Raw genomic sequence first — 10959 nt, 5'->3', positions numbered from 1 at the left:
CTGAGCAACCTGTTTCATTGCCTCATGACTCTCACACTGAATAATTTCTTCCTTATATTTAAATTAAATCTCCCGTGTTTCAGTTTGGACCCATTCCCCCATGTCCTATAACTACAGTCCCTGATGAAGAGTCCCTCTCTGGCATCCTTGTAGCCCCCTTCAGATACTGGAAGGATGCTACTGGGGGTGTGATGCTTCTTCCAAGTCTTACTCTGCGTGATTACTTGTAGACTCCAGCTCCTGTCCCTTTCCCTCTTCAGGTTTTTCAATCATTATCTCTTTGTGGGGATATAATTCATTTTTAGCCAATATCGATAGAAGTGCTTACTTGCCTCATCTCAGTCTTGCCCTTTCTGTCTTGTGATAATGTGAGCCATAAGGAGCTGGGCTGTAACTTTGTCCCTCTGATGTTACAAGTCAGCATCACATCTTCCTGTGCAAAGGAAGATGTCTGTGCCCTGCAAAGTCACACTGCTCTTTTTTCCTGACTCTGCTTTGCATGCTTATGTCTACTTTGCTACTTGTTCTTCCTCTTATGACTGCTCTTAACATCATGGACTTTACCACCTTTCTTCTTGGCAGTCTCCAGAATTTCTCCTAGTTCTAACTTAAGCTTTTCTAAATGTTCTGTGTCTGAGTTCTTTACTATGAGAGTATAGATACTTTACTATGAATTTATTTACTGAAATTCTTTACTATGAGGGTGCTGAGGCGCTGGCACAGGGTGCCCAGAGAAGCTGTGGCTGCCCCATCCCTGGCAGTGTTCAAGGTCAGGTTGGACACAGGGGCTTGGAGCAACCTGCTCTAGTGGAAGGTGTCCCTGCCCGTGGCAGGGGTTGGAACTGGATGAGCTTTAAGGTCCCTTCCAACACAAACCAGTCTGGGATTCTGTGAGTATTATCTTATACAGTTTTGAGGCTATGCTATAGCTGAGTTTACTATAACATGTTTTATGTCTGTCCTCTGACAAAATTCCTGCATCTTGTCATCCTGTATCTAGTTCAAGGCACAGTCTACAGACCTCTAAAGATCTTTCTGCCTCTATGTTTAACCGAAAAGGTATTTTAAAAATAAAGATATGTTGGCTCCATGAGAACAGACCAAGAGAAAGGACAGACCAGGTTATTTCGGTCTGGTCAGACAGAGAAAGGCAGGGAAGGGGGCATTACACACCATGGAACAGCTGTGTGAAGCCTCAAGTTGGTACTCAAGTCATTTCTGATATCCCACTGTGTCATTTAGCATAAGCAAGTCTGGTTGCCATGCTGTGGTGAGGTGTACGGAGGCTGTAGAGTTCCCAAAGGTTTGCTGTGTCCTGCTGCCTTGTTTTACTCCAACATTGTTCAGAAGAGTGGACAATTCATGTGCTGTGTTAGACTGCTTTTCATTAACTTGCAAGTCTTTCTCTCCTTTCCAGTTGCCATCTTCTAAATGGATTCCAGCGAATTTCCAGGATCTTTGGACCCCTTGTCCTTGCCTGACAAACCGCTTATTGGTGATCTTCCTGTGATCTCCTGGGCTCCCAAACAGCTTCTACCGACGAAGTTTCAGTTCTTCAGCCCCCTGACTGGGATCAATCCAAGCAGATGACTGCAGATGGGGACTTGGGCCTTCTAGTGAAAGCAGACAGCCTGTCTGAACTAAACAAATCAAACAACCTCATTCTAGATAAACCTACTGTCTTAGATATGCTGGAGAAACCTGATGTCTTAGGTGACTCGGATAAAACTGCTGACTTGGTAGAGCTGGATAAATCGGAGGGTCTGGATGGGCTGTATAAGGTACATCCTTCCCAGGAAGTGGAGGAGGGACCGACAGACTCCTCTGCCCTCTCTAGGGAAGCCCTTGTTCCAGAAACGTGGAAAGAAGGGGAAGATGCACCAAGAAGTGATTCTGGGGATGTAAAGGAAGATGGTGCTGCTGCTATTCCTGCACTGTCTGATGACAACACCCCTGAATCACCCCGACAGTCTCTTCCTGACTCTGGGAACCTCAGCAGTGCCCCAGCCATGGAAGAAGTCACAGAACAATCCTCAAGTCTGCCAATGGCCCCCTCCCAACCCAATCTTAAACAGACAAAGAAGACAAGGTTGAAGGCACCAAGGAAAAGCTCACCCGTGCAGAAGGAAGGGCTAACAGGGGTGTCAGAGGTGGAATTGAACATGGACAACAGAACTGCAGCTTTGCCCCCTGAGCCCATAGAGGAAAACCAGGCAGAGGAAGGGGATAATAGTGGGAACAACTCACTTAAAGAAAGTAGTGTACTGAAAGCACAGGAAGCCTCGTCACCGGCAGGTAGGTCATTATCTCTGCAGAATTTGGCTTCCTTTTGCTCAGTAGGTCATCCTGCACATTGCTGAAGCTGGAGTCTGTTTTGTATTTCAACTTTGCCCATTGTCCCCTGTTATGGAAATTGTCAATGCTCCTGATGGGTTAGATTTGGGGAAGGAGTCTTGCTTATAGGGAATAATGCTCTGGAAGCACCTCCCTTGATGCTCACAAGCTTTTGCTCTAGCTTTCGTAGCTTTAACTTTGTTTTTTGATGCTTGTGTCAGCTAGGAGGTTCCCTGATAAAGCTGCGGCTGCACATCGGCTTAGCCCATGCTCATCACTGGAGTTACTTCTTTGCTGGAACTGAGGGTCAACCAGAAGGTGTTTCCAATAGGCAAAGACCCTCTGCCTAGGCTGGACCTCCTCAGGAGATGCTCAGTCTTGGTCAGAAGCAGTTGAAGGCAACTGCCCAGCATGCCTCTCCCTTGCAGGGAGGTCTCCCTCGTTAATGGACTTCTTCCAGGCCATGTGTTTGTATCTCTAGCTATAGGTGATTTAGGAACTTTCCTGTGTCTGATCACCACCAGAACTGTGCTGCTTAGCCAGGACTGTCTGAGGCCTCATGTGCAGACTGACCTTAAGGGTGACTGCATTTGAAGAACATCTGTCCCCTTCTTTTAGAGAAAAGCAAGATGTTAGATGCAAGCTTCTTCTGTGCTTCTGTTCCAGGAGAAGGCCTGTCTGGGAAGGGAAGCGAGCTGCCAGCTGAGAAGGTGAGGATAATGCAGTCAAGTATATATGCTACAGGAGCATAGAGGGTGGCTGGTATTGCCAGACTCTGTGAGGGACACTGCCTGTCTCGTCACCCTGCTGGGAAAGTGTTTGCATGTCTCCTGTGACCGTGATCCCTGTGCACTGCCACTGTGCTGTAATGTGTCTTCAGTGTGTCTCTGCTACCTCCAGCTGGAATGTCATTCTCATAACCCTACTTCATCCTATCCCCCATCTTGCCAACTCTGGTCAGGTGTCTGTGGAATTCTATCCATTTTCAGCATAGGTACTGGGAAAGCAGATCGCAGAAGCTGGAACTCAACCATGGTCTGGGATAGTTGTCCATGGTTGTCCTAGCAGGTGCTTAGCCTAAATATTTTTTTAATGTCTCCTAGGAGCAGAAAAGAAGTGAACGAGCCAGAAGATCAGAAGCTGCCAGGCCTGAAACTGTGAACTCCTCTGAGAGCAGTAAGTAACTAGGGCCGGCCAGTGCCTGTTTTCAGCCCAAGAGCAGGGCCCAGGCCCATTGTGGCAGGTGGCTCATGGTGTGAGTGCAGTGGGAACTCTGGAGCTTCTCTGCAGACCTTCCTCTTACGCAGAACAGGTACCTTCACCCCATGAGTCTTCATCCTCGGGTACTTGCCTTGCTTTCTCAGGGCACTTAGGTTAAAGGGAGGGTTGTAGTATTTTTACAAACACCAAGTAATAGAGGTAGATGGGTTGTTCCCAGGAAATCCATTTTCCATCTCCTCAGTCAGGAACTTTCTGCCTTTGTCTCTATGGCTGCAGGCTCTCTGAAGGAAGATTACTTTTGGGGGATTTTCCTGCAGAAGACCATGAAGTCTCTGGTTGTGATGTAGAGTGTCACCCTGCTGTTCCCTAGTATTTGTATGTTGCTCCTTCATTGCCTGCCTGTGCTGGAAACTGGTGATCCAGCTTGGTCCCTTTAAGGGCTTGAAGGGTTTCCTGCTGTAAATGTTCACTTTGGGCTTCTGCTCAATCTTGGCAAATCCTGATTCCTAGAGGAGAATCATACTTAAGTCCAGTTTGCTCAAAAACCGCCTGACTCATCTCCAATTCCAAGAGAATACCTTTTAAGGGTCCCTTTATCATGCCACCCAGACAGGCACAGAGCATGGAGAGGGACTCCAGAAGGGTGACCGCAGAAAGCCCCAGCGTGTGTCTCATGGCAGAGGTTTCTGTCTCAGTTTCTAATGAGGGATTTCTGTGCATCTTTCTCTGCTGCTTTGCAGTTCCAGTCTCTGACGAAGACTCTGATGCCATGGTGGATGATCCCAATGATGAGGATTTTGTTCCTTTTCGTCCCCGCCGCTCAACTCGCATGTCGTTACGCACTCAGCTGGCGCAGCGAGCTGCCCGCTCCACCGTCACCAAGATGACTTGTGCCAACTGCCGGACGCCGCTGCAGAAGGGCCAGACTGCCTACCAGCGGAAAGGGCTCCCTCAGCTCTTCTGCTCCAGCTCCTGTCTCACCACCTTCTCCAAAAAACCACCTGGCAAGAAGATATGCACCTTCTGTAAAAAGTATGTGTTCCTTTCCCTCTCCTCAATGCTCCCCTGCTTGTGACCCCATCCACCTACCCCACAGGTACCTGCCTGTCCCCGTCCCTATGAACCTTCATGCTTCCTATTCACCCACATCAGTCGTTGTCCAATGCCAGCTGCTGCCCCATGTCTTCCTTCACACACCATATATCCCAGGCTGCCTACATCCTCTTCACATTAGTGCCTTTCCCTGCCTGTCCACAGGCTCAATGCCCCATATCTCAGCCTCCTCTCAAAACAACCTCCTGCATGCACCATCTTCAGGCACCATACCTCTGGCTTGGGACAGCAGGTGTTATGAGACAGTTCTTGCCACCCTTTTGGGACCCCAGGAAGTCCTGTGCATTGCAGTGTGCCATCTGTACCTTCCTGGCAGAACTGCTGTGCCTCTGCACTAACACATCCCCTCCTGATTCCAGGGAGATCTGGAACACCAAGGACTCTGTGGTTGCCCAGATTGGTTCAGGCGCCTCTTTCCATGAGTTCTGCACATCTGTCTGCCTCTCCCTCTATGAGGCCCAGCAGCACAGACCAGCACCTCAGTCTGCAGATGTATTGGACACCAGCCGCTGCAGTGTCTGCTACAAACCTGGCGAGGTAAATGGATCCCTTGTGCTTCATGTCCTGGATGAGGTGCTTGGGACCTGCAGCACTTGGTCCTGCCTGGGAGTCATCACAGGGCATTTGTTGTGTTCACCCAAGGGGTGAGGATTCAGCACCTGCATTGGCTTGGCTCACTGCCATGTCCTTCCTTGTTGCTGTGAACCAGCCCTTGTTATAGCAGAAGAAGTAAGGCTTCTACTTCTCCCCACCCTGAAGTTCACTGCTTCCTGCTACTCTCCTTTCCCAAATTGCTCTGCTGACTTTTGGTGACGGAGGTCAGCCTGAGTCCATGCCAGCTTCCAATGTGGCACTTGCCCCAGTTTAAGTGTAACAGCCTGTTCTCCCAGGGGCCATGTTGTAGTGGTGCACATGTGTTGAAGGGAGGCGTATGGTGGTTTGGGGGAGTGACAGCAATGATGTCTCTGCAGATCCAGCATGAGGTCAGCAATGGGAGTGTGGTTCACCGCATCTGCAGTGATGCCTGCTTCACCAAGTTCCGGGCCACCAAGGGGCTGAAAACCAACTGCTGTGATAACTGTGGACTTTACATCTACAACAAGGGCTTGCCGCTGGAGTACCTCTTCCACGAAGGCCAGCAAAAACGCTTCTGCAACTCTGCCTGTCTCAACAGTTATAAGAAGGTGGGTAGAGTCAGCTGCCTGGGGTGGGGGGGGGTGTCTCTGTGGGCACACAGCTCTTTTGCTTGGGTGGCACAGGGCACTTCATGTAGTAGCAGGTGACTTGAATCCCTTTGGCCTTTTATTGCTGACAAAGCATTTAAGAGATTGCTGTGGAGAAACTTTGAAGCAGGTCAACAGAATTTACTTAATCTGCGTGCAGCCTGTCTTGGACCTGACCGCGGGTCAGGCACTCCACTCCATAAGCTGGACTGTGCAGTGACACTGGTATATGTGGCTAGTATGGGCTGGCTTCTTTTGGATGTCTCCCCAAAGATGGATATGTTCCTCTGTGGCCTGAGCAGGCTTCACTTAACTGTCTTGATGGGATTGCCAAACTCTGTATTCCTGCCAGAGTATCCATGAATTGAGAAGGTGAGGTGCCAAAGGCAGCCTGAACCTGCAGACTATGAGCCTGGCTCTGGCATCAGCTGTTCCTGCAGGAGAGCTGGCCAATGGTGGATGCAATAGTGGGGCAGGATATGAGGACTGGACATCATTGGCTGTGATGGTGTCCCTGGCAGCTCTGTTCTGCTCTGTGTTTGCAGAAGAACACTCGGGTCTACCCGTGCATGTGGTGCAAGACGCTGTGCAAGAACTTTGACATGCTGCCCAACGTGGATCGCAGTGGCAAGATGGGCCTGTTTTGTTCCATTTGCTGCACTACCTCCCACAAAGTGAAGCAGTCAGGCTTGGTTGGTAAGAGCACCTACATACAGGGAACCAGTCACCTGTCCGTTCTAGCTCTTTTCTTGGTATCATTTATTGCCTGTGAATGAGGCTGGAAAGAAGGTGTGTTGCTTGCCTGGGGAGGAGTCTAGTGAGAGAAGTGGAGGAGATTTGGAGAGGGAGGAACCCTTGCATGTAGAAATCTTAATACTGAGGGATAGTGTACATTGCTGATCTTGAGAATGCAAAAAACAGTTGTAGTGCTGTACTGTGCTGGCATTGCTCTTTCCATTACATGGAGTACCAGGGTGTCCAGGAATGGGTATGGTCTCTGGTGCAATATGCAGCCTATTTTGTCCAAATTCCTCTAGAGCCAGGGTCACTTCCTTGAAACACTCTGCTTTCCATCCATGTTTAACATTTCTGTCCTAGCAGAATCTGGTGCTCTTAGTTCCCTGGTGTTCTTGTCCCTTGCTTTTTGATAATAGCTTGACAGACTGAGAATGAGTGAGTAGCTTGCATGCCATCCTCAGAATCCAGTCTCACATCCTGTGCTGCTGCCCTCACCAATGCCTGTCTGTTTCATCAGGTGCCCCTAGACCCTGCAGCTTCTGCAGAAAGAGTTTATCTGAACCCTGCTATTACAACAAGACAGACCGGGTTGTCTACCAGTTCTGCAGCCCCAGCTGCTGGACCAAATTCCAGGTATTGAAATATCCTTCATGCTGGGCTGGGCAATAGAGCTTGTGCCTCCTTTCACACTTACCAGAGGCTTCACCTTCCTAAAGCTTCTCAGGGAGGGTCCATAAGAAAGTCTCTGATGGGGCACAAGAGTTGTAGTGACTGTACTGCCCATAACTCAGTCTTGGCCCTATCTCCCCTTTCTCTGTTGGGATAAGGTGGACTTTAATTCACTCCCATCTATCAGGTTTTGCCCAGTTGGAGTGCAGTGCAGAGCTGTGCTGTGTGACTGCTTTGGGATGTAATGGCCTTGTGAGGGCATGAGCAAAAGCACAAGTAAGCTAGCAGAGCATGGTGGGCACGTGCTAGTGGGTTGGAAAGGGGCAGAGCTGCCCTCTGAGCAAGGTGTCACCAAAGAACATAAGACTTCTAGGATGTGTTGCCTAAAAGTCTACAAGCAGAAGGCCTAGATACCTCATGTTTAATAATCCTCAAAGGCTTGACTAGTGGTTTTCAATCTCCTGATATTATGTTTCAGCATATGTGAAATGTTTGTGGTATTCAAAGGCAACTGGAAGAATACTAGTTTTGTACAGTTGTCAAAGAACAAAGCGACAGGCAGGAAGACCTGGGAAACTTAGGCCAGGACATGCTTTGGGCAACTGTGAAAACTTAGAGAATCCGGAGGTAGAGAGTTAGTTACTGACCATTTGGTTTTGTGAGATTTTTTTCTTGTGCTATTTGTGTTAGGGGTGGGTTTTGATTGTTTTTTTGTTTGTTCGATGTTATCATTTGCTGAGATCACAAATGGTTTTCTTTGGTGCCTGTAGATGTTCTACACTTGTAGACTTCATAAGACTTGAATTCTAGAATAGTTTGGATTAGAAGGGACCTTCAAAGCTCATCCAGTCCAACCTCCCTGCAATGAGCAGGGACATGTTCAACTAGACCACGCTGCTCAGAACCGCATCCAGCCTGGCCTGGAATGTCTCCAGGGATGGAGCATCCACCACCTCTTTGTACAACCTGTGCCAGGATTTTACCACCCTCATTGCACAAAATTTCTTCCTTTTATCTAATCTAAATTTCCTCTCTTTTAAACTAAAACCATTACACCTTGTCCTATTGCAACAAGTCCTACTAAAAGGTTTGTTTTCATCTTTCTTATAAGCTCCCTTTAAGTATTGAAAGGCTGCAGTAAGGTCTCCCTGGAGCGTTCTCTTCTCCAGGCCAAGCAACCCCAGCTCCCTCAGCCTGTCTCCAAAGGAGAGGTGCTCCAGCCCTCAAAGCATCTTTGTGGTCCTTCTCTAGACCTGCTCCAACAGGTTCATGTCATGTCTTTCCTGTGCTGAGACCTCCAGAGTTGGACACAGTACTCCAGGTGGGGCGCACCAGAGCAGAGTAGAGGGGCAGAATCACCTTCCTCAACCTGCTGGTCACGATCCTTTGGATAGAGCCCAGGATGTGGTTGGTTTCTGGGCTGCGAACGCACATTGTCGGCTCGTGTCCAGCTTTTCATCCACCAGTACCCCCAAGTCCTTGGCAGGGCTGCTCTGAATCCCTTCATCCTCCAGCCTGTATTGATACTGGGGTGGCCCTGACACACATGCAAGACCCTGCACTTGCCTTATTGAACCTCATGAGGTTCACATGGGCTCACTTCTCGAGCTTGTCCCAGTCCCTCTGGATCCCATCCTTTCCCTCCAGCATGTCAACTGCACCACACAGCTTGGTGTCAGATGCAAACTTCTGAGGGTGCTCATTCCCACTGTCTACGTCACTGATGAAGATGTTAAATAATACTGGCCCCAGTACGAGCTCCTGAGGGACAGCACTCGTCACTGATCTCTATCTGGACATTGAGCCTTTGACCACCACCCTCTGGATGTGACCATGCAACCAATCCCTCATCAATCGAATAGTCCATCCATGAAATCTACATCACTCCCATTTAGAGAGAAGGATGTTGTGGGGGACTGTGTCAAAGGCCTTACAGAAGTCCAGACGTATGACATCCATACTCTTCCCTTGTCCACTGATGCAGTCCCTCCATCATAGAAGGCCACTAGGTTGGTCAGGCAAGACTTGCCCTTGGTGAAGCCTTGTTGTCTTGTCTTCCACGTGCCTTAGCATAGCTCCTAGGAGGATCTGTTCCATGAGCTTGCCAGGCACAGAGGCGAGGCTGACAGGTCAGTAGTTCTGAGGGTCCTCCTTCCTACCCTTAAAAATGGTTGCAATGTTTTCCTTTTTCCAGTTACCAGAGACTTCACTTAATTCATGTAACTTGAATTTATTGCCACATGAAATTGGGATTGTAATGTATAAGTAAACCCATGCCTAATCTGGGTTAGGAATTGTCTTGCTGGCAGATCTCAGAACACGCTTGTGTCAGGAAAACCACTGAAAAGGGTGTTTCAAGATGGCTTCTTGGGGATTGGTATTAAGCCCAAAGAGTTGAACACCTTCATCAGTCATCTGGCAATAAAGTCAAAGTAAGCGTGATAAAATTTTGCAGATGAAACAAGAACTGGTGAAGTGGTAACTTCTGCTGAGGTCAGGGCAGTCACAGAAAGGAAAGCAATTGGATTGCCTGACAAGGCGGGTTCCTCCTAATGTGTGCTTGAACACAGTTTAGTGCAAGATCCTGCATCAGCCTTGCTCAGATAGTGTGGGGATGTAAGTTCTGGGAAAGGAAAGATTTTACAAAGGCCCTGGGATTACAGCAGATAAGCCGTTCAGTGTGAACATCTCAGTTTACAGCCACAGAGGGAAGGATTAATTAAGTTATTGCAAGTACAAGCAGGGGAACAGAGAGTTAAAGTCTGAGGGCTAGGGAGCAAAAGAGCTACCTAGGATGTTGCACAGATAGGGAGCATGTTCATCTGATGTCCAATTTATTTTCAACATTGAAGAAAAAATTGAACTATGCTGGAAAAAAAGACAGAAAAATTACATTTGGGCTTGAAAAATGCATGTACTGAGGCACTCGCAGAGCCCCTTATCTGAGGTTATCAGAAAGAAACCCAGGAAGATGACTTTATTAATAAATACGTCCTTGTGGACAAGACACCAAGTGCTAAATGGCTGTTTAATCTAGCAGAGAAAGGTAGGATGAGAACGTCTGCTTGAATTCTGAAGTTCCATTACCTTGAAAATAGAAACCAGGCCCCTATGTTTCAAAATCTTATAGAGGAATTCTCAGAAGAGGTAGTGGGTAATATGTTTAAATCCAGAGGAGTTGCAGCTTGAAAGCTTGCCTTCCTGAGAAGAGCTGGACCCAGTACACTGGAAGAAAAGTGAAATTGCTCAAGAATCTGCTTGCCAGGAGCTCGAGACATGATGTGATGGATTGTGAGTCACTGACAGTGGCAGCAAGCACAGGGCTGAGCAGGGGCAGGCGGGCTGCTGTGAGTGGTGGAGGAGGCAGGAGATGGTGGCAGTGCAAAGTGGGTGCTCGCTGCCCTCTGTGTGTGTCTCCCTCCATGAGCTGTCTCTGTCTCCTGCAGCGCACCAGCCCGGAAGGTGGGATCCACCTCAACTGCCACTACTGCCACAATCTTTTCAGTGGGAAGCCGGAGATCCTAGACTGGCAGGTGAGGACTTTTCCCCAGGGGGATGTTGAGGTGGAGGCCAACCCCACCTCCTTCTTCTTCTTGCTCAAAGCAGAGCTCCTTCAGTGCCAGTGCTCTGAAAGCCTTAACTGCAGAGAGGTGCCCGGAGA

General features: G+C 48.6%; 1 protein-coding gene across 1 annotated transcript in view; it reads left to right on the top strand.

The window, feature by feature from the left end:
* The first annotated feature begins 1431 nt into the window (after window positions 1–1431).
* ZMYM3 (zinc finger, MYM-type 3) overlaps window positions 1432–10959 on the top strand; it is a 22067-nt gene continuing 12539 nt past the window's right edge. Inside the window, 10 exon segments of the mRNA XM_010016027.1 lie at window positions 1432–1504; window positions 1507–2295; window positions 3001–3044; window positions 3438–3510; window positions 4296–4587; window positions 5028–5205; window positions 5640–5852; window positions 6437–6587; window positions 7147–7262; window positions 10745–10831. Of these exon segments, the coding sequence (XP_010014329.1) occupies window positions 1432–1504; window positions 1507–2295; window positions 3001–3044; window positions 3438–3510; window positions 4296–4587; window positions 5028–5205; window positions 5640–5852; window positions 6437–6587; window positions 7147–7262; window positions 10745–10831 (2016 nt within the window).

The sequence above is a fragment of the Nestor notabilis genome, unplaced genomic scaffold (assembly GCF_000696875.1).
Source record: "Nestor notabilis isolate BGI_N333 unplaced genomic scaffold, ASM69687v1 scaffold16646, whole genome shotgun sequence".
Taxonomy (NCBI): domain Eukaryota; kingdom Metazoa; phylum Chordata; class Aves; order Psittaciformes; family Psittacidae; genus Nestor; species Nestor notabilis.
This window is presented reverse-complemented; position numbering and strand designations above follow the sequence as displayed.